Source organism: Wolffia australiana, chromosome 8, assembly GCF_029677425.1.
Source record: "Wolffia australiana isolate 7733 chromosome 8, ASM2967742v1".
In the NCBI taxonomy this organism is placed as follows: domain Eukaryota; kingdom Viridiplantae; phylum Streptophyta; class Magnoliopsida; order Alismatales; family Araceae; genus Wolffia; species Wolffia australiana.
The window spans coordinates 8,693,573-8,716,924 of record NC_135842.1 but is presented as its reverse complement, the minus strand read 5'-3'; the positions used below and the strand labels follow the sequence as shown (position 1 = coordinate 8,716,924).

The 23,352-nt window shown below is 40.0% G+C and overlaps 1 protein-coding gene across 3 annotated transcripts; it reads right to left on the bottom strand.

The window, feature by feature from the left end:
- Positions 1 to 16,033: 16,033 nt before the first annotated feature.
- LOC144706807 (sphinganine C4-monooxygenase 1-like) lies at positions 16,034 to 17,677 on the bottom strand. Of its 3 annotated transcripts, XM_078579864.1 has the most exons (3): positions 17,320 to 17,677; positions 16,456 to 17,028; positions 16,034 to 16,363 (listed from the first exon to the last, which is right to left on the bottom strand). In XM_078579864.1, the coding sequence occupies exons 1-2, from the start codon at positions 17,578 to 17,580 to the stop codon at positions 16,483 to 16,485; spliced, it is 807 nt and encodes a 268-aa protein (XP_078435990.1). In that variant the 5' UTR covers positions 17,581 to 17,677; the 3' UTR covers positions 16,034 to 16,363; positions 16,456 to 16,482. The 3 variants fall into 3 exon arrangements, with proteins under 3 accessions (XP_078435990.1, XP_078435989.1, XP_078435991.1); XM_078579863.1 differs by lacking the exon at positions 16,034 to 16,363 and having other exon boundaries at positions 16,365 to 17,028; positions 17,320 to 17,676; XM_078579865.1 differs by lacking the exon at positions 16,034 to 16,363 and having other exon boundaries at positions 16,365 to 17,028; positions 17,374 to 17,671.
- Positions 17,678 to 23,352: the final 5,675 nt, after the last annotated feature.

The window sequence follows — 23,352 nt, the reverse complement described above, 5'->3', positions numbered from 1 at the left end:
TCGTCTTGATTGAGTCAATGGCCTCTTATATCGAGGCTGGATGATCCCGTCTTTACCACTCAATCATCTACGTTAGCTTCTTTCTATATCTGGTCTATGGCCTGTTTGAATCTTATGATTTGAGCCTCATAATTTATAGTCAAAATGTAGTCGTCCATCCATGAGATGTCTTTAGTATATGAGGTTAGCGGAAGACTTATACAAGTGCAACATGAATCAAACTAATACAAATTTAGGTAGAAATACTCTTGAGACATTGTTCTAATCAGTTCAGATATTCTGAATTTTGCACACTAATAACAACATGATCAAGTATACTTATCGTAGAAGTAAGATTAGTTAGTGCAATTCTATCAATGTCTATCTAGACTATCCATCAAATATGAATATTTATAATATCTGTTAAAAGCATAGTGATCATTGTATTATGATCTCATCATAATTCACTAGGTCATTGCACATATTCCTGGACTTGATGATTGATAACATAATAACACGCTAAATTTGGTATTATTTCAAGAAATTAGCATAATTTTATGCACTTAGAGTTAAAATAAGGTTGTTATCATACATTACGTGTTAATTAATGTTTCCAAGTGAATTCTGATTTTCCCTGATTTTCTGTTAATTTATGAATTCTGTGGAATTTGTTTAAGCTTGGAATAATTTTGTTTAAATGAAAATGGCAGGTTTAAAAATTGGTTTTAATATTAATTAATGTGGGGACAAATTACTGAATTTTCTAGGATTTTATTGGATTTGTTGGGAATTATTTATGGAATAAATGAATTTTTCAACAGGAAAAAACTATATTTGTAAGAAACACAAGGGTTTTTAAGAATTTTTCTAAAATCAAGGGGTTTTTCATATATTATTTTTTGTAATTATACCCTTAAAACAGCTCTCGGTCGTGTTCACATGCGTAAAGACATTATTAAAATAGTTACGTGGTTTTATTGCAAGTATACAGGAGTTTTAATGATTTTCAGGAATAAATGGAACACGTTTAATTGAGAAGGACATAAACACATATTTCTTGGGCAGCATCCATTTGCACGCACACGTTTAATTGAGAAGGTATGTACAAAATTGTAGTAAATTTTCTCTCCGCGCGGTAAGTTCACAATCTGACCCACACATATAAAGAGCGCGGACATGGGATGATGTGGTGCTTTGTGAGCGGCTGAGATAAGTGCTAGTGCACAGGTATGTGCACATCTCTATTTAAAAAGTTGATTTTTCTATTTTTTCTTATTTATAGGATTGGGTACGTGGCACGCCCAGAGAGGAGGCGCCAAATTAAATGGAAATTTCGCTACCAATCAGCCATCGACACATCATTGAGTGTAAGAAAGATTGAATTAATTAAAGGAAAATTGATCCAATGGCTATGATAGGTCAATTTCCATGTATTAATGAATTTTGATCCTGAAGTCTGATTGAGATGATTTGTTTTATGGATTTGCACATCTTGACCTCCTCTTTCTATCTGTTTGGTTGGATCATTTAGATCAAGCCTAAATGGGTGGACAAGAATTAATTACTGATTAGGGGTAAATGGAAATTTTTACCAATTTACCGAAGTACAAAAGCCGAATTTTGAGATGAGGAGGCCCTTCGGGAGGGGGTTCATTCACAGCTGAAAGAAAGAAAGGAGCTTCATCCTGGATCAACCCTGTTTGGTACTTTTTGCTTCATTGTATTTGGATTTTTAGTGTTATTTGGATGATTTGTTAGAGAATTTCTTTGTCGTTCTTGTCAATCTTGTTCTCAACTACTAAATCTCTAGGCTTGAACAAAATGTACAAGCCCATACTTGGATTGAGAGGAGAGATTGTGAGATTTACCAAGCTATTCCAAGTGCACCATAAAAAATATTACAAAAAGTTTAATTGCTAGGAGATATTTATTGCCCTTCATGATCTAATAGTTAGTACATTTTGAATTACCAAATCCCCAAAACCAACTTAACCAAATCAAATTTCCTTCTTACTCCCTCTTCTTGAATCTTTTGATCCTTTTAATTGGATCAAAGAATTCAATTTAGAGCTCCCTATTTCTTCTATTCTTCCTATCTCGTCTACCTCTTTCTCTAAATTCTTCCTCTAATTAGGGTGATTTGATCTTCGACGAAGATTAAATTAACTCTAATTAGCACAAATTATTCAAGTACATCATCAATTGAATTACCTTACTATCTTCCCTTGGAGGATACCTCTACTTATCATTATACATCTTAAGTGACGGTTTTATAAATTTTATTGTATAAGCTAAAATTAGCAATGTGAAGGGTTTATAACATTGCATAATTCACCCCTATTTTTGGCTTATCAATGATAAAAATTCCGCTATAATAATAATAATAATAATAATGAATGCAATATTTTATTCGATGAACTTAAATAAAATATGGTTGTGTGGTTTGTGTTGACGGCCACATAATATCCGTAAATTAGTGTGTAGACCCTCAGGATGGATAGTGGGTGCTCTTTAGTGGAAAGAGTTCAATGAATTGATTCATAAAGTTCCAAAAAATGTATTATACCAAATTGTCAATCAGATTGACTCATGCCATGGTTGTGGAAGTGCTCCTTAGACCCAAAATATCACATACGTCTTGTACACAAATGATTGTAGTTTGGTTATAGCCTACGGGTTCTCTATCATGAGATCTAAATAGTTTTAATTTGGTTATACCAAGAAGTTCAGAAAAACCATTGAGTGGTTAAGATATAATTTTTTTGTCTTAGTATAAGAGGAGACCATTAATGAAAGATGAGCTGAGAAAGCCCTTGGCCAATGTGGTGAAATATCAATGAAGAGTTCTTTATAATTTAATCACACATCAGTACTAACTTGGATGATTGATTTTTGTTTGACAGTTATCCATAACCTAAGTCATTTGAAGAGCATCAAGTGAATGAGGAACTATAGGGACACGATAACCAATGATGAACATGTTCTATGAGTGAGTTGAGATACATTCCTTTTCATCTTCTAGAACACGAAGTGCAGGTTGGCACTCCATAGGCTGGACACTCAACTTAGAAATTAGGTTAAATCTATGAAATAACAATTAATGTATATAATAATATAGTTAATTAATTTTGAAGGTCAATAAAGGTCATTGGTATGTTGTAGTCATTAATTAGACTATTGCACAGGTCTAAAGACACACACAAATGGTGTTATGGACATAATAAGATGAAAATAGGGGAAGGTCGTGAAAGAAACTTAGTCCAGGATTTTTGTGGGGCCTTCCCTTTCTTCTTTACTCTCGCCATAGCTCGTCTTTTCATAATGCAATCAAGATGGCATAACGACAACAACAAAAATTCTACATAGCTTCTCAAGGTGAAGGAGGAGATTTGAACTGATGGGGATTGTGTGGTACGTCTAGAGGTTCCATACATGCTAAGCTTGACACATATCAATTAAGGATTTAAGAAATCACAGATTGAATCCATGCCCATGTGATCCAATTCATTTTTTTGATGATGTGCTAACAATACTGTCTTCCACTAAGCTTGTATTCACATCAAGGCCCCGTGAACCCAACATCATGCTCAAAATAGGTTGAGCAAACGAGCTTGATTATATTATCAACTTCTAATGAGGCGTTGTATCCTTCTTCAGATATGTAATAGGATTATTGGTGTCCTAAAACAATGGAATTGGGTCTTGATTCAAAGGTATGACTCCAAGCTTAGTGATGAGCATGCAAATCATCCATATACTTGGATACTTTAACTATAATTATTTACTCAGATTTTGTCATCAATTTTTAGGTTGGCCTACGTATAACATTTGAAGTAGGCTATACCGTTATGCTTCATAAACATGACACCAAGTGTATACTTTCTATAATTAGGATATTACTGAATATGGTATTTTGTGTTACCCCTTAGTTTCAATTCATCTTCTTCATGGACTGCAAATTTGTAATTATGCATTGTAAAGATGTTAAGAACATATACCACATAAGTTTAATGCTCAATACATATAAGAGAGTACATTACTCACAACACAACGAACCCCTATTAGAATTTTCACCCCAACGCCTTTTTGTTATGATTTTTATGTTCATGGATTTGGACACTATTTAGAGCCTTACTAAACTACATCTTTGGATCCATATTCAGAATTACAAAGATTGGTTCTACCAAATAATGAGGTAAACATTCCTACATCATTCTAAATGAGTAGAATGCCCTCAACATAAATAATTATGAAAATTATGAGAATTACAGTGCTCCCCCACAGGTGTTCATTTGTATACAAATGTGGATTGTTGGGAAATAGGTGGTGTGGGCTATTAGGTTCACTAGACCCTAGCCCACTGAGGATTCCCACTCTTAATCCCACATAGATAAATCTGTAGTACTCTCTCGCTCAGCCCTATATAAGGGCATGTATCCCTTCCTTTCTAAGGAATTGAGTAATATACATCTTCACTTCTTCAACATGGTATCAGAGCCTTGGTCGATGACCTAGGGCATCTTCCGCATCTACGTCCAGGGTGAAGGAGGTTTTCCCTTATGCTGCCCTGCATCTTCTGTCCGCGAATCATCTTCGGCGATCTCCTGGCGTGCGCTCTGCATCCCTTAGGCAATCTCTGTCCCACGGCATTCCCATGTTAGGACTCCTCCCCCTCGATGTCTCATCTCCTCTCCACCCTAGTCTCGATGTCGGCTTCCTCGTCGGGGTTCACCTTCACGTCCTCATCTGTCCCTTCTACCTCCTCTTTGTCCTTGCTTTCGGTGTCCTCCTTCTCCTCACCATCCTTATCCCTCTTCTTGACGTCCTTTGGCCATCATTCGTCTCCGTCTACGTTCTCTTTCCGCTCGTCTATCCTCTCTGGTGGTTTGCGGCAGACTCCGACCGTCTCCAGCCATCTCCGGCCATCACCAGTCATCTCTAACCATCTTTGGCTGTCACCGGCCGTCCCGGCCGCCTTCGGCAGTCTCCAACTGCCTTGGCCGCCTTTGGCTCCCTTGTTGGCCGCCTCCACTGCCTCCGGCCGGTCTCATTTTCTCACTACACTAGCATGTCACTGGCCATCACCTGCCATTACCGGCTGTCACCAGTCGTCGCCGACCATCTCTGGCCATCACTGGCCATCTCCAGCCATCTTCAGCCGACCTCGCTTGGGCAGCCCTCCTCGGCCACCTCCGGTAGCCTCAGGTGGCCTCGGTCACCTCCGGCCACCACCGATTGCCTCGGTTGCATCGGCAGCCTCCGACGGCCTCGGTCGCCTCAGTTTCTACTAGATGCGTTGGCTGTCTTCGGCAGCCTCCACTGCCTTGGTCACTGTGGGGCTCTCTTCAGCCGCCTCCTGCGCCTATGGCTGCCTCGGTCGCCTCCAGCCGCCTCAACTGCCTCGGTCACCTCTGGTCGCCTCGGCTGCCTCGGTCACCCTCGGCTCCCTCCACCACCCTCCGTCGCCTTTGGCAGGCTCCGATGCCTACGGCTGCCTTGGTCGCCTCAGTTGCCTCGGTTTCCCGCGGGCTTCCTCCTCTGCCCACCGCCGCCTTCAGCCACCTCAAGCGCCTATTGCTGCCTCAATCGCCTCAGTAGCCTGGGCCGTCTCTTTCTTCCTTAGTCGCCGCGACTGCCTCCTCTCGTCTCCACCACCTCGACGAACTTTGGCTGCCTCGGCCATCTTCTCCTTTTCAGTAGTCTTCAGCCTTCAGCCGTGCTCCGCCATCTTTCCGGCCATCCTGCACCACACTCTACATCGCCTACTATTACATCACAATCTAGGCGTGGATGACAAGCATCCACGCTCCAGCTTGCAGGGGAGTGTTGGAAAATAGATAGTGTGGCCTATTAGGTCCACTAGACGGTAACCCACTGAGGGCCCCCTCTCTTTATCCCACATAGATAAATCTCTAATACTCTCTCTCTCAGCCCTATATGAGGGCATGTATCCCTTTTTCTAAGGAATTAATGAATATATATCTTCACTTCTTCAACATGGCTCATTTGATTCTTACTGAAGATACAACAAGCTGGCTTCAGCCCATACTTGGACTCTAAAAATTCACACTAGGACGGACGAATTTAGGTTGTATTGTATACACCTTCAGCCACATCCATGTTCCATATTCAAGCCATTCTTTTATGGTGAGAATGATTTTGGTTGATTTTATCATGGAAGCTAGTGAGAGCCATTTGAGAACTTGAATATTTACACCAATACTTATTTGAAGATCCACGTATATCTGATGGGTACCATTTCATTTTAGGGGTCCACCAAGCTCTAAACTTGGTATGTGGACCAAATATCATAGTTTATATGTTCTCGTGCCTTCCTAGATTTACAGTAGCCTCTTCATAATTCAGAGACCACAATGTAGGAGATAGAGTAACTATACAGTTACTTGAATCATTATTTCCAACATTATAGTCCTGTTGTTTATTCGTCTCTACCAGATATAAGAAGTTTATTTGTGTAAATTTTTGATAAGTTCAGGATAGAGTCCTTGATAAGGTCTAATAGATAGCGATCAATTTATCTATTGTGTATGATTAAAAATAAAAAAATATAAGTTATATATTGAGTGCAAATACGTGGTATTGTTTTCATTTATTGGCTTTTGAGACTAATCCCATCTGATTATCTTGAAAAAGTGGATTATGCTTACAATTTACTTAGGATTTTATTGAAATATAATATTTATATAAAAAGTATTAAATTCTGGATGAAATTAGGAGATACATAGAAATCTAAGCATGATATGGATCATTATAAGAGGGTAATTATTCAAGGATAATAATCGAATCTACTTAACCATTTTTTGGAGACCATGTTAAAGTGAGAAATGGCTTATAGATTTAATTTCGTGAATTCAAATTTCAAAGTAGATTTCTCATTGGAGGATAAAAGAAAGTCCAGATCAAGGGTTGATTTTAAGATAATAAAAGTCTCATATATCCCTGGAGTTATATCTATGAGTTGAGAATATTTGGCCTCCTCTATTTTAACTTCTCGTCCCCATCTTTGTGTCCCATCATTGAATTTCATCCCAATATTTTGCTGGTGGCCTTAGTGCATCACTTTCCTAGCTCCAAGTTTTTTTAACAGTGTCATAAAGAGAGTGAAGCAATCCAAATCTTTTAATCTCAAGAAGAAGAACAAAGAACACCATCTTGGGCACTTACTGATGTGAGAAAAACAATTTGTGCAGTCCTTTTCCTGGTCTTTTGTTATTTTCCTGGTCTTTGTTTCTTGGTCACTATTTAGAAAGGCAGCCTGGATTCAAATCTTTACAACTCATGAGATCACACCTAAAATTTATTCCTGTAATGAACTAATTTTTTCTGTAGACCCTTAAACACATACCAAAATTGAAACTCACTAGCCCAACAACCAGACACATGCTTTTCGGTCATCTTGGGCCCTAACTGATGTGACAGAAAATGTATGTGCATTCCTATTGTTTATTTAGTTATTTTCTTGGTCGCTTTTGCTAGGTTACTGTTGAGAAAGCTTCCAGAGATCCAAATGTTTCCAAATCATAAAATCATATTTAAAAATTTATCCTGTAATGAAATTTACAACATTTTTTTACACCCCCAACAATAGCCCAAAATTTTCGCTTGCTGCACCCCCCCAACAGCCGCTCGCTTCATACATAGGCGCACATCACCGCTGTCAATAATGCATGGGCAAAGGTGATTTTTTTCTACTTTAAATGTATCCCTAAAGTTTCCTAAATAATTCATAAAATACCATCAGTTTCATAGAAGTTATCAAAAATAATAAATTAGTTTGTTTCAGTTGTTTTCTTTCACTTTTACTGAAATTATTTCGTTTAAAATCATAAATATAAAAAGATATATATATATATATATAAATTTAAAAGTATTAATTTTATATATTAAGTGAAAATTTAATATTTCATAACCTGGGGATATGACCCTTATAATGTGGTAGGCAAAATTTTTTAATTATTTTTTATTATAAATCATAAACCTTTAATGACATAGTTAAGCTCCAATGTTAGTTTATTAGTCCTGAACCTATGAGGTTGTGATGGTTTTGGATCGATAGTTTCTTCCATGGCATCTTTTGGTCTCACTGTTTTCTATTGGAACTTAAGAGTCTATTGGGAAAACATATTTAGAACAAAACATCTTTGTTCCTCAGGATTTTAAAAGTAGTATATCCAATTACAAATTTTGATATCTATAAAATCTATGACTGAATTACTTTCCAATTAATCTGAGTCATCTGCATCATGCCTCGTCAGATGAAATAGACTTCCGGATTTCATACTATTTAGAATTTAGTTTAATTCTCTTTTCTTAATTCTTATCGATTGAAATTATGTGACTGGGTAATAAGCTCAGCAAGTATGCAGATATAATGAGTTCCAATACTGATAGGAACACTAGAAATCTTAAGTATCTCATTGGACATCAAACTATATCTGTCGAAATGTAATTCCACATCTTTAATGGAACATTTATCTGAGATGTATGTGGTTAAATCAGTATAGTTAGGGTATCATTATCCTTCATGAACTATTTAAATAAGAAAATATCATACTTAATAATGTTGTAGGCATATCTCCATTCATAGGATTGGAAACATGGGTAATTTACCAATAAGGAGTAACTAGTGAGTTTCATATAATTAAGAATAAAATGCACTATCTACACATCCTATGAATTTTTGTTATTGACCTTTTGGTTATTAACACCTTTCTTTCTCTTCTATGAACAATACAAAAAATTGATATAATTGTAAGGAGCATTGAATATATTTATTGTGATTGGGCTACATGAACATCTTTATTTTATTGTCATTCTCAAGCGAATGTATCACTTTCATGTTGGTCATAAAACCAAGAATTCTGGGATTTAGAATGGATATTATTTAGCAAGTTAAATAATTCAACCAGCTTGACCTGAATCTTGTTCCTATTAGGATTAATTATAAACTAGGAATTAGTCATGAAGGATTGGAAAGTTGAGGTTAATCTCTATTAAAAAGAGAGAACCATTAGACAATCATATATTACTATTTGTTCATTCAATGATCCTCAAGACAACATCACATGCAAAATATCACTCGACCATGTGAACAAGAGATAGAGGTTTGAGATTTTAACATCTAAAAGTTATATTTGACTATTCACATGATTATCATTCAAGTCTCATAGCCTTATGTCATACATTTTCATATTACCGCATTAGAAAATGCCTCATTGAAGATGTCTAATGTATCACATTCACTGTACAATGCATGCGGTTATTGATAGACAGAAAAACCATGGTATGCATTTCTGTGTACTAGTTAAAGCATTACGTATGTCTGTCACCTAATGGGATATGTTTATTAGATATTAGGTCATTTATGACCTAATGATTTTTATAATATTTTCTATTGACGAGTAAGGAGTCCAAACATATACAAATCTATACAAATTCTATACAAATCTCAAGTGTACAGAAGAAGAGAAATTGAAATTCTCTTGGTGGGGATCAGAAACTTAATAATCATTCTATGACTTGAAATATGCCCCCACGAATCATAATACATATCAGCGAGCACCCATATCATGGTGCTGACTCATGATTATAATATCCAATCTTACTTTGGTCCTCAATCCTTGTATGACCAAGAGTATACCCCCACCAAAAACTGAGATTGGTATAAGTAGTTTCTTTCTTAATTAAAATAAATAGATTTCCACGAAATCTTGGAGTACACCCCTAGCAAACTACATCATTCCTCTCCAGTAGCCTAATATCAAAGACTAGTTCTTGGTCCCCCCCTCCCAAATAAGAAGGCATTGAGTGGAGTCCACCAACCTAACTTAAAGAGATTGGGATCCTAAGACTACAATGAGACCACGGTTGTGTCTATTATTCTCTCAGTAAAATATATGAGGTTAATCGAGGAATTGAGTTTTATTCTCTAGTTTATAATGGGATTGTGATCCTCATTAGACATGTTATAAAATCAATTGCATAGAAGAATGTTGAATCAAAGATAGCTCCTAAATTAAAATACTGTATAGATATAGACATCACCTTCGCATAAATAACATTGATGGTTTCTTAGTTTCTTGTGCGAGCAACTTCAAGTCATTCATATAGGCCTCTAGATGTATCATGAAGATCTGGAGAGCACTTGATTTCCTATTCTTTTCATCAAACTCTACTGCTGGATCTGATTTCCTCTCCATCTAGACTCACTAGAAGCACCACTCGGAGGAAAAGAAGAAAAGAGGATCATTCAAGCTGAATGACATGGGTTCAAATGAGGGTGACCCCTCTATTTATATGGTCCAATTTTTTTCATAAAATTCTACGAAAATGATACAGAAGTCATTTTGTCTAAGAATATTTCGTAAAATCCCTCAAACCTAGAGTACATCCGCAAACATTAAAAAATTATATATATGAAGGTCTATTTATCAGTCTAGTTAGTATCGCAAGTAGCCTAATAATCTTTATTGAAAGTGCTATTATATCTTATTTAGATTTTTTAGTCAAGGATAAATTTAGCTCATTTCTACGGTTAAGTAGCCAACCTTTAGGGTGACAAATTACAACTCGTGTGCTAGAAGATACAAATGATTATGTCTACTCTTTCATGGAGGCTTTACCATAATTGGTTATAGTGTTTGTACAATACTTCATCCATGTGAGAATCATAAATGACTTATGATATAGTTAGCCATCGAAACCCTGATTGGTGACTCTGATTAGTACCAATGTGTGGTGAAATACCTCCTATATTTCCTTAACCCTTAGACATGGATTTAACTACCTCGTCTTTATTGAGTCAATCTCCTCTCTCTCTGCTCCGCTGCCCCCCCTCCCACCTCCACCTCTCTCTCTCTCTGCTCCGCTGCCCCCCCTCCCACCTCCACACCTCTCTCTCTCTCTGTTCCGCTACCCCCCCCCCCCCTCCCCCTCTCTCTCTCTCTCTCTTCTCCGCTGCCCCCCCAACCTCCACCTCTCTCTCTCTCTCTCCGCCCCGCTCCCCCCCCCCCCCCCCTCCCCTCTCTCTCTCTCTCTCTCTCTCTCTCTGCTCCGCTGGCCCCCCTCCCACCTTCACCTCTCTCTCTCTCTCCTGCCCCCCCTCCCAAAGAGTGCCGCGCCTTTTATTTATTAATTTTTCGTCATGTTCGTGTTCGAACGAACCGAACGCGAACATGATTTTTCTGCTGTTCCTTCGCCAACGAATAATCTTCGTTCGTCGACGAAACACGAACTTTCCTACCCTAGTCTAAGCCGTCAATGTCCATCATAGAAAGTTTCTATTTCTCATTGTAGACTGGATTAGAGTGAATAAAATTTAAATTAACTTATTCACCTCTCAGAACATACTTTACCCACTTAGAATAACATTTATAATAAATGTCTTTATCCCATCATTACCATATGAAAATTACTGTAATTGAGAACCGTAAATGATAGCATATTCTCTGTAGATTAAGGAATTACTCTAACAGATAATTGATTTACATGAAAGTTTAAGCATAAAAATCCAGATTCACATTCACGTATTACGCATCAGTTGGTGCGTTTGCTCCGGAAGATCTCCGTTTTAGCATTCGATGTTTGAAACATGCTGAACATGATCGGTATTGAGTACGCGCCATCTGATTCGTGTCGTTTAATAAAGTTGCGAAAATGGCCTTTTCTGGAGTAGATGTATTCTTGCCCTCGTTATCGTGGAAAAAAACCCGGTTATCTTCCCCGCAATAAAATGAAACTTTCATTGATACCTGATGAAATACAGTAGTCGGCAATCTGCATAAAAATCGGCAGAATATCCTCCATAATTTGTGCATTTGCTTTGTTTCAAGCTTATTTGTCCGCTCTGTTCTCACTCCACGCGTGTGATCATGCTCATCTTGCAAATGCATTACCATAAATAGGCCATGTGGCAAGGTCAAATATGTTGAGGATGCTGCGATGTTGAATTAGTTGATCTTCGATATCAATAAATTTAATGCGAAACAAAACGTTGACAAATGTTAATGTAAAATAAATGAATCGGCGGTAGACCCATAACTCATTAACATTTTAGGTTTTCGAAAACGATAGGGGCCCCTCAGAGCGTTGACTGAATCAATGAATAAGTTTTCTTCTCTAAGTACAATGTTAACTTCTGGTCAGCATTCCGTGTGGTCCATCGTTTGACGAAGTCTGCTGTGTACCCGATGGTATTTATTTCTCTTTGTTCCAAAAAAATTGTTCCGATGAATGGTTTCAGCAGTGCTTTCAGACAATTTATCTTATCAATTTTCTGTTATAAATGGAGTTGTTCTGCGTTTATTCAGACCTTTAGAGTTCAACTTCTAATATCAACTCGACAATGAAGAAGCGGGCAAGACCAGTCTGTTCTTGTTCACCCACACACAACCACGTCAAATCGTTTGCAATCTCTACTCATTATTATTAAGAAATGATCAAGCATACATTCTATAGTTGAATCCATTGGCATACATTCTATAGTTCAATCTCTACTCATTAAATGAATAGTGCAGCTTTTCTTTGGGGGAAAGACCCAACGAACATATACAGGTAACGATCGGAGATCGCAGCAAATGGATCTATGTGCGGTGACATATTTTATTGCAGGTCTGCGCAATTTCTTGCATGTGCTCATTTCTTTCCTTTATCCGAGTGAAATGGTTAGGAAAATGTTAACGTTCATCAAATAAAATGATATTTCAGACGCTAACTCAGAATGATTCCAACAAATTTTTGACAACCATAAGTGTTCGACAGAGTGTTCGAACACAAGGCATTTTTTTTATATGCATAGCATTGTTATAGAATGACTCACAATCATTTTGGTTCTTTGTTATAGAATGACTCACCTATCTTTCAAGACGAGGAGTATCAATCACAAGGGTAGTGTTTGCCCGTCTCGATACCGGTATCGGATGACGGTATCGGGACGGACACTGTATCGGATATCAGAAAAGGCAATTTTCCGGTATCCGTTCATTCCACTATCCAGATATTGGATATCGGTAGCAGATATCGGTTACTACAGTGCCGATATCCGATACCGATACCCGTCTCGATGTCTAGGTCCGTCTCCGTCTCAGGGGGAAGGATGACGATATCGGATATTGGTTTCAATATCCAACACCGATATTTTTATAAAGGGTTAATAGCACGGTACATCCCAAACTATGTCCAAAATCTGCGAGTTAACCTTAGCTTTTTTTTTGGCACGGTATATCCCAAACTCACTAAGTCAACTGAGATATATCCCAGTGATGACGTGGAGTCCATCGTGGCTGCCAGGTGGATCTTTGGCCAGATTTTTACATGGCGGAACCCACCTGGCATCCACGCTGGATTCCACGTCATAACGGGGATTTGTCGATCTGCCAAGGGTTTTCCGATAAGAGAGAGAGAGGCATTCTAGAGAGAGAGAGAGAGGTGTTCTAGAGAGAGCGGCATTGTTCTCTAGAACACCTCTCTTTTTCTCTCTAAAACACCTCTCTTTTTCTCTCTAGAACACCTCTTTTTCTCTCTCTAGAACCTGCCAAGGGTTTTTCGATAAGAGAGAGAGGCATTTTAGAGAGAGAGGGAGAGAGAGGCGTGTTAGAGAGAGAAGTTCTAGAGAGAGAAAGATAGGTGTTCCAGAGAGAGGTATTGTTCTCTAGAACACCTCTCTTTCTTTCTCTCTATAACACATCTCTTTCTCTCTCTAGAACCTCTCTCTCCTTTTCTCTCTCTTTCTAGAGGGAGAGGTGTTCTAGAGAGAGAAAGAGAGGTCTTCTAGAGAACAATGCCTCTCTCTAGAACACCTCTCTTTCTCTCTCTAAAACCTCTCTCTCCTCTCTCTCTCTCTAGAATGCCTCTCTCTCTCTCATATCGGAAATCCCTTTGCAGGTCGACATATCCCCGTTATGATGCGGAATCCAGCGTGGCTGCCAGGTGGGTTCCGCCAGGTAAAAATCTGGCTGGAGATCCACATGGCAGCCACGATGGACTCCATGTCATCACCGGGATTTATCTCAGTCGACTTAGTGAGTTTGGGATATACCGTGCAAAAAAAAAGCTAAGGTTAACTCACAGATTTTGGACATAGTTTGGGATGTACCGTGCTATTAACCCTTTTATAAAAGGGGAAATACTACGTAGCATCACCAACTCTCTGTTTTGTTCAAAAAATAGCACCAACTTTCTGTTTTGTTCAAAATATAGCACACGCCAACAAGAAGACGCCAAGTGGCGTCTTCTTTTTTTTTTGCCAGCGATGGTCAAAATGCTGATGTGGATTCCGTCGTGGTAGCCAGGTGGACTCCACAATGGCATCCACGCCAGGTGGACTCCACGTCAGCATTTTGACCATCGCTGCCCATTGCCGCCGCTGCCTGTCGCTGCCCGTCGCGGGCGGATTCCACCGTGGCTGCCTGTAGCGGGCGGCCGCCGCGGGCGCCCGTTCCTGGCCGCGCCGCTGCCGCCGCGCTGCCGCCGCCGCCGTCCGTCTCCGGCCGCCTCCGCTGCCGGGCGCCGCCTCTGCCACCTCCGCCGCTGCCGGGCGCTGCCTCGGCCGCCTCCGCCGCCGCCGGCCGCCCGTCTTTTCGCCTCGCCACCTCTCTTCCTCTGTCCTTCCCATTTTCTCCTTCTCATCATCTGTCCCTCTCTCCACTCGTTCTCTCTCTCTCGACCTCTCTCCCCCTCTCCTGCTCCTTCTCTCTCCCTCGCTCTCTCTCCTCTCCGTGTCACCCTCGCTCCCGCTAGTTCTCTCTGTCTCTTATCCCTCTCTCTCGTGCTCTCTGTCTCTCGCCCCCTCTCCCCTCTCTCTTTCTCGTTCTCTTGGTCTCTCGCCTAGTTCTCTCCCCCTAACTCTTTCTCGTTCTCTCTGTCTCTCATCCCCTCTCTCTTTCTCGTTCTCTCTCTTTCTGCCCCTCTCTCTCTCTCTCGACGTCTGCTCCTTCTCTCTCCCTCGCTCTCTCTACTCTCCGTCTCACCCTCGCTCCCGCTAGTTCTCTCCCTCTCTCTCTCGTGCTCTCTGTCTCTCCCCCGCTCGCCCCCTCTCGTTTTCATTTCCTCTCTGTCTCTGTCTCTCTCTGTCTCTGTCTCTCTGTCTCTGTCTCTCCCTGTCTCTGTCTCTCCCTGTCTCTGTCTCTCTGTCTCTCTGTCTCTGTCTCTGTCTCTCTCTCTCTCTCTCTCTCTCTCTCTCCCGCTACTTCTGTAGCCCTCTCTCTCGCTCGTTCTCTTCCTCTCTCTCCCTGTCTCTCTCTCCCTCGTTCCGGTCTCACCCTCCCTCTCGTTCGCTCTCCCTCCCTCTTTCCATATCGCCCTCTCTCCCGCTCTCACTCTCTCCCTCTTGTTTTCTTTCTCTTTAGTTCTCTCCTACTCTCCCATTCCTCCCTCCCTTCCTCTCTCTGCCACTGGCTCTCCCTCTCCTTTCTCACTCTCGCCCTCTAGCCCTCTCTCTCATCCTTTCTCCTGCTCACCCTCTCCTCCTCTCTCACCCTCACTTTCACTCTTCCTCTCTCTATCCACCTCCCTCCTGCTTTCACCTCTCTCTTCCTCTCGTTCTCTGCTCGCTCGCCCTCACTTTGGCTCTCCTTCTCTCCCTCTCTCATTCTCTCTCATATTCTCTCATATGCTCTCCTTCTAGCCTGCTCCCTCTCCCTCGCGCTCTCTTTCCCTACTGAACTCTCTCCTTCTCGCCTGCTCTCTCAGTCTCTCTCCCTCTCACTTCCCGTCTCCGGCCGGCGACGGCGGCGGCGGCCAGAAACGGGCGCCCGCGGCGGCCGCCCACTACGGGCAGCCACGGTGGAATCTGCTCGCGACGGGCAGCGACGGGCAGCGGCGGCAACGGCCAGCGATGGTCAAAATGCTGACGTGGAGTCCACCTGGCGTGGATGCCATCGTGGAGTCCACCTGGCTACCACGGCGGAATCCACGTCAGCATTTTGACCATCGCTGGCAAAAAAAAAGAAGACGCCACTTGGCGTCTTCTTGTTGGCGCGTGCTATATTTTGAACAAAACAGAAAGTTGGTGCTATTTTTTGAACAAAACAGAGAGTTGGTGATGATACGTAGTATTTCCCCTTTATAAAAATATATTTCATTTATTATAAATGAGTGAGATAGATAGCTTATCGATATTGGTACCGATATCAGTATATCGGTGTTCGATATCCGGATATCGAAAACAGATATCCGGCAACCGGTATCCACCTCATCCCTCCACCTTCGGTACCCGATACCAATATCCGTCTAACCCCTTATAGACGGATATCAACCGATATCCGTTTATAGGTTGACTTATGCATATCGGTTGGGGGAACACTACACAAGGGTATCCCATAACAGAGTGGTATTAGGTAAAGTAACTTCACAGGCGCCCCTGAAACTGCACGAAGGAAGGTTCATTATTCTGCATTTAACTTGAGAAAAGAAGAAGAGAAATGACAGGCTTCATGGGACAATACACAGCTGACTTACGTCGGGGGAATCACGTATGATGCACAGTCAATCTTCCTTGGCCGCCCCGAGAATGTAACCCCCTCCCTTTCTCTCTTCCACACCGGGGGGGCAGTAAGTTCCCAAGAGCATATCCCACGTCGCGAGGAAGTGAATCGAGTAATTGTACTTGAAGCCGTAGACCTGGTGATGAACGCTGTGGAAGGAGACGTTGTTGCGCAGAAATCTGTGCATTGGATTCCAGTTGGGCAACCACATGCCGCAGTGGTCGTCCACGGCCTTGATAGAGATCAGGCTGAAGAACAACGCAGAAGTCATGGGCGACATACCGGACACGGCCATGGCGACTGCGCCGCCGAGGTTCTGCCCCACGAACGCGTCGAAGAAGTCGGTGTACTGCGCGCCGTAGGAGTAGGGGACGAGCAGCCGGTGGTGCAGCGCGTGGAAGTTCTTGAAGAGGAACTCGTTCTCGTGCAGAATTCTGTGCCAGAAGTATTCCCACGCGTCCATGATGAGCATCGCCATGGAGATCTGGCCCGCCACTTGAAGATATCCCGCCTTGGCCTTTGGTTTCACCGCGTACCTCCCTATAACCTGCGTTGATGATGCAGCCGTTCGTTATTCGACCAAGACGGCGGCGACGACGCATCGAACAGAACAGAACGGAATAAAAGGCACGAAGGCTTTCGTGCCGTTTCCCTTCCGAGGTTAGGACGGATGGCATTCGTCCTCGAGCCTCAACCTATAGAGTAAATCAGTGGTGCCCGAAGACGGAACGGAAAGAAATGCGCGACGGGTTCATTTGCGTTTTCCGTTCCGTCCTCGAGCCTTGGATCGGTTTGCATTTCATGCCCGTCTCCGTTAAAACCAGCGCAAGAGCAGTACTCGTCGGTCGAAGATGGTAAAAAACATGATCGGGAGTCGGCCTGTTTTAAGGACCATGAAGTAGAAGACGGCGAGGGCTATCTGCGTGGCGTGGATGGCGAGAGTTCCCAGAATGACTTGTTTTCGAGTGGCGATGTTCTTGGGCTCTATCTCGCCGAAGTGAAGCCGATTCTCCTCCCGCGAGTAGACGAGGTATTCGTAGACCCAACACGTTACCCAGTAGACGGCGATCGGAGCGAAGGCCGGCAGCAGCGCCTCCATATCTTGAGCGATGCAGTCTTCTGATGGTTATTGGTTTCGCTCTGTTTGCGCTTCTTGCTAAGTGATTATAAGCATCTTTAAGGGCCACCGTAACACTACTTATGGCGACATCTATAAATACAACATTTGAGCGGTCAAGTCTGTTGTTGGGCTGTCAAACAGTTGAATTATGAGGCCCTAAAGTAAGTTCAGCTCACCATAAGTCACAAGATTTGGGTAAGGAGATAAGATTCAACCAGCAAAAGAATAGCGATTCGAGTGCCTGTAGGCGACGAAAAGGGAGCTCAAGAAAGTAGCTGTCACCGTCCCTCGCTACTTGAGGTTAACTAAACAGCTGTGAGACGCGCCGATAGGAACTCATATTCACAGTCCGAAGAGGTGTCCATCACTTTGAGAAACAGACTAAAACTTGAAAAAGACAAATATTTCTGGTGAATGAAAGTCAAGGCCGGGACAAGGACGCATTAAATAATTTTTGGTTTCAGAGTTGAATTAAACCATACACTCATTAGAACCCCTAATATTTGGTTAATCTTCTATACAAGCGGAGATTTAGAACTGTTTCTTCGAGGAGTTCTCATGTAACCTTGGGAACATTAAGACATGGCTCGGTATTGAATGCGTCTCATCTACTAAAGAAAGGAAGGGTGCTCTGACTCTTTAGAGGACTTGTGTCTCAATTGGTCAAATCTTCAGACCTCCGGTTTTAAAGTCCGCTCGACAATTCATATGTCCGCCTGTAATAGTTCATCTCAAAGTGCAATCAAATCGTTTGTTATTCTTTCGTTTAAGCTAAATGACGAGTGACTTTCCCTTTCATAATATCTCACAAAAAGTCAAGAAAGTAGTTGGACGGAACTCCCACATGCGGGAAACCCTTAAAACATATTGAAAAATATTTATACGGTCGTCGTGGTAGTTGGTAACGTATCATTGCAGGATTCTACTAAACTGCAAAATATAATTAATTATTTTCATAGTAGTTCATATTTCTGAATGTATTAATGTCAATTTGGAACTTGACACATCCAACATTTGAATATTTAAGAACAAGTTGTGATAGGAAAGTTACAGAGCGGATACATTTCAACCATTTGTGCTGGATACTGCAGATTTTTAGTCGTCAAGACTTTAAGGCTTCACGTTTTTCGTATCCATATAGTTGTTAAATAATAATTTAGTTCACATTATGCATTTCGTTTCCTCTTCGTAAGCATGGCATATCTGAGTTTTCGCTTCACAAGCTTAGGGAAATATCTCAACTTCTTAGAGTTGACTGATATTTGAAGTGTAATTATCATTGTTTTTAAAATTAAGTGTATTATAAATATTATTTGATGAAGAGGGGAACTTTAAAAGATTACTTCCTCAATAATTTTTCAACTTTGAAATGAACGAATTCTCCATGGTGCATGCCCAATTAGCAAAAGGCCCATCTCAAAGCCTTTATCAAAGTTATTTGACATAGAGAGAAAAGGGCTCTCTATAAAGGAAGGGAGAACAGAAATAAAAACGTCCCAGATAAGAGAAATGACCACTCTTTTGGCGAAGGGGGCAGAGGACAACAAATCTTCACCTTGACAAAGCTGGATGACATTTAAGCAATATTAAACATTTGCCTGAAGAACAAAATATGTGTTCATACGTGGCTGGTCGTGGAGAGTTCCAATTTTCCATTAAGAGACATCTCTATATCCAAAACATTACAAAATGACAACCACCACTAATATAATTTTTTAGCTTATGAAACATCTTATCCTGCTTCACAAAACAGCATAAACATGCGCACCATGCTCTGGGGATTGCCATATTCAACAGTTTGAGTTCGTATTCACATAGGGATATAAAATGCCAATAAAGATGGAAAATTTAAATTCAAGACTAAGATTAATACCTTTTAGAGAAACTACCTGAGTATGTGGGTCAATGAATGTTGTAGTTAATTTATGCCAAAGTGAGGCCTTAGTCAATGGGTTTGGAATTAGCTTATACACTTTAATTCCTATCAGGAATCATGCATGTAAAGGTAATTGATTTAATAGGGTTCATATTATGAAAATCATAATATGAAACTTTGATTATCAGGTTCTATATTGGTGGTCAAATAGATATCCTTTTCAGTCATTTAATGTGATACCTAAAATATATCCGAGTTAATGGATCATTGTATAGATTTTAATGATATTTTAAAAAGATAATTTCATTATCTGCCAGAACTATAGGAGAAAATTTTTAAAGTTATATTCATGGGGAAATTGCAATGATTTGCAATGATCAGTTTTACTTTTTAAGGTTCATAAAATGAAGCAGTGATATCTCCTATATGAACTAATGGGCAGATCAAATCGGAGAAGTCAAGGTCTTGCCAAATAAGTAAACCTTAAATGTTGTGAAAGACGCGGTTGGGAATTAAAATGGAATGCACTGGATTTTAGCACTTAAAACCATCAAACTAGAGACCAAAGTGGGGCTTGAAAAAGAAAAATTGTCATTCTTCCAGATCTTTCCAAAAAATGGAACTTGAATTCTATTACGATTATAATGACAATTGCAGTTGTTTGCATTTTATTTATTATTCCCAGCCAAGCCCTAAAGAAATCACTAACTGAATGCCTTATAGAGTCTCAAATCTCTCTAACGCTGATAATTTTATATGTGTGTTTGGGTAATTCAGATATTCGGTTTTTTTCTCCAGTACCCTTTTTAGCATTTTGTGGTATTCAGTGCCCATCCAGATGGAGGGGATGAATCAAGCATAAAAAAATTATTCAAATTTCATATCTGGAAAGGAATCTCAGTTTTTTTCTGAATTGACTTTGTAACCAGCTTGTAAACTTGCTCCTTCTGCTCAAAAAGTAGTCCCCACTCATTAACTCAAACCTTCTGACTCAGTATATTTTTATCGAAAGCATCAAGTTTTGCTCCTTAAGTTTTTCCTTAATAGATAACCTTAGAACCTTGCCATTATAATGAGCTGCAACAGAAACACTTTTTTATTCTTTCAACAAACTCCAGTAACTTCGCTGCTCCCCTGCTTTCCTTTCAGCTGTATTGATTGTAATTAATATATACCTTTGAATGTTGGAGTTATGAAATGTCATGCTTTTGTGTTTTTATTTCATGGTTGCAAAGTGTCCGCAACTATACTACCTTCTATTTTTATTAAAAGATATGCAATATAGGTATCCATTAGTGAATTGATCAACTGCTTAGAGCTCAGCCTTGTTTACAAAAATATCCCATGTACTTCTTCCTCCTAAAGGTGACCCTTCTTCAGATTTATCTTCATTGACTTCATGATATTAAGATGCATGTGTATTGACTTCTTACCAGATTCATCTCCATTTTGTAGTCCATCATGCCCAACTTAATGATTATTTTATTTATCTTAATTTCTTGTTCATAAACTCGCGCCTTGCTTTGATTCATTTATTATAACTTGTGAATTTCAATCCTGCCTTAAATAGCGTGTCACACCTTTAGATGGAAAGCCTTAGGCATCTTATGCCTAGGAGCACAAAAATGATCATATTTGGCATACAAATGGTGGCAGAGAAATTTCAAATTCAAGAAATAAAGAACCAGCCTAGAAGGATCAGGGGATAGGGAAGACAAAACCCATCGAGCGTTATTTGTAGTACCTTACTGCAACCTATTAGTTTTCTAAATACAAAATAAGCTGATGCAATGTAACGAGTGACTACAAACCTGACATTCTCATTCACTTACTTTAAACTCAACTAAGAAGCAGGTTCTGAGGTCACAAAAATGTTAAACCGAATATGCAACTTCAGGCACCGATGTCTAAGCAGACAAATGAACATGATATGGATTAGAAAAAGTTAGAGGTTACCAAGAAGTGGAATATACAGGAAATCCAAAATCGAATATATTTGGTATCGAACGGATAAACGGTGAAACTCAGAATCAAAATAAATAAAATAAAAATATAACATAAATCAGAAGAAAGTCTCTTTCTTTAGTCATCAATAGAAAGAGGTTCACATCTGAAGCTAAGATGGCTGGCAATAAACCAACAAAGATGAGATGGACTGACCGTAAGAGGCCGCTACGAGACTGCCAGGGGAAATCCTGCCCTTGCTAGCTAAGATAGATAGATATTCGTGGTGCAACTATTCTGTAAATAGAATCTCTTACTGATAAGGACAGAAGGAAGCTTGGATATGATTGGCTCAGTCGGGGAGTAAAATAGGGTTGGATTAGAGGGAGGGGAAGAGATAATAAATTAGTTGATAAAGAATCACTAGACTGAATGGCATTGACCAAATGTAAGAGAGAATAACTATCTCCTTCAATATCATACAATAGACCACTCCCCCACTTAGGTTATTACGGCTTACAAAGTCAAGTGATTTCAGAACTTGCTCGTGAAGTCACCACCAACTTTTTTCCTTCTTGGAAAACATATGAATTTCATTATAGACTTATTGATTACCTTGTTTTCTTTCCTATTTTTCTTTCATTTTTCTTTCATCATTCAGACATGGAAATATTCTTTAGAGGTTGGTGCAAGTCTTCTGGGAGGTCTTCTATAAAAAATAACAGTCTTCATTATTTGATCGACGAATGATGTGAACGAATATTCTGAAAGAATACATACTGAATATAAATGCCTGGGCATCCATATCATATGTTGTTTATGTTTCTAGATGTTGAATTTGAATATGATAATAGGCATTTATGCATCCCTTTGATTTATTGACATGCAGATTTATGATTACAGATCAACTAGAGAGAACTCTTTCTTTGGAGCAAACAAATGCAACCGATTGGGAGAAGAACTCTTTCTATGGAGCAACAGCACAACAAAGAATATTTTACAGGAATATATTGAATTATTGCATTAACATAGAATCTCAAATCTCTGATTAGTGCCACCTCAAATGGTCTCTTTGTATATATTGGGCTACATGTTGGTGACTTCATTAACATAAAATTTGTAGTTGACTCAATTCCAACGACTTTTTGAAGACTTTCAAATTTAATTTCTTAAACTTTTTGAAAATGATTTAAGATGTTATTTTTTTCTCTTGCTTTTAAAGTCACGCCTAAAATTATTTCTGCTCATCAATCCCTCCTAAAATCACGTCTAGCAGCTAATGATTTGGAACATGGAAGAGTTCTGAGATCATGCAACGATGGAAATGAAAAAGAATGAACAAAATAAGAAGAAGAATGAAACTTTTATCTAAAGGTGCAACTTTAGCAGTAGAGCAAACGTTACCCTGTTCAATGCTCCGAAGGTTCTGTAAGAACATTCTAGGACCTAGGGCTGTCACAAACAGTTAAAAAATCTCAATGGTGAGAAATGCACTTGGTCATTCAGGGAAAAGGGTCCGAGAAAAAAGTGATTGGGATCAACTATAGTGATGCAACAGCTATAGATTGGAAATCCATGGATCCAGAAACAATATCTCAACCTGACCAAAGAGATAAGTGAACTGGTTTGTTGTAGAGTACTTATTATTGATAAACCGATGATCTTACTTCTGGAGTAGACGGATGAGGAAATATTTTACCTAAGACATGGAGCAGGTGTGAGTTTACAAGGAGGAGTGAGGCATAAGGAGTGGGGATGAGTCCATGAGTATAAGGGATAAGTGAGGTAAATGAATGTTATTCAGGTTCATATTATTTATCTGTTGGATAACTGACAGAGACAAATTTCAGTGTTATTTTAGAGTCATTGTGATGGCACACACCATACCCACTGCCCGCCGTCGTCGTCAAAGATTGGGTGAAAATTGCTCG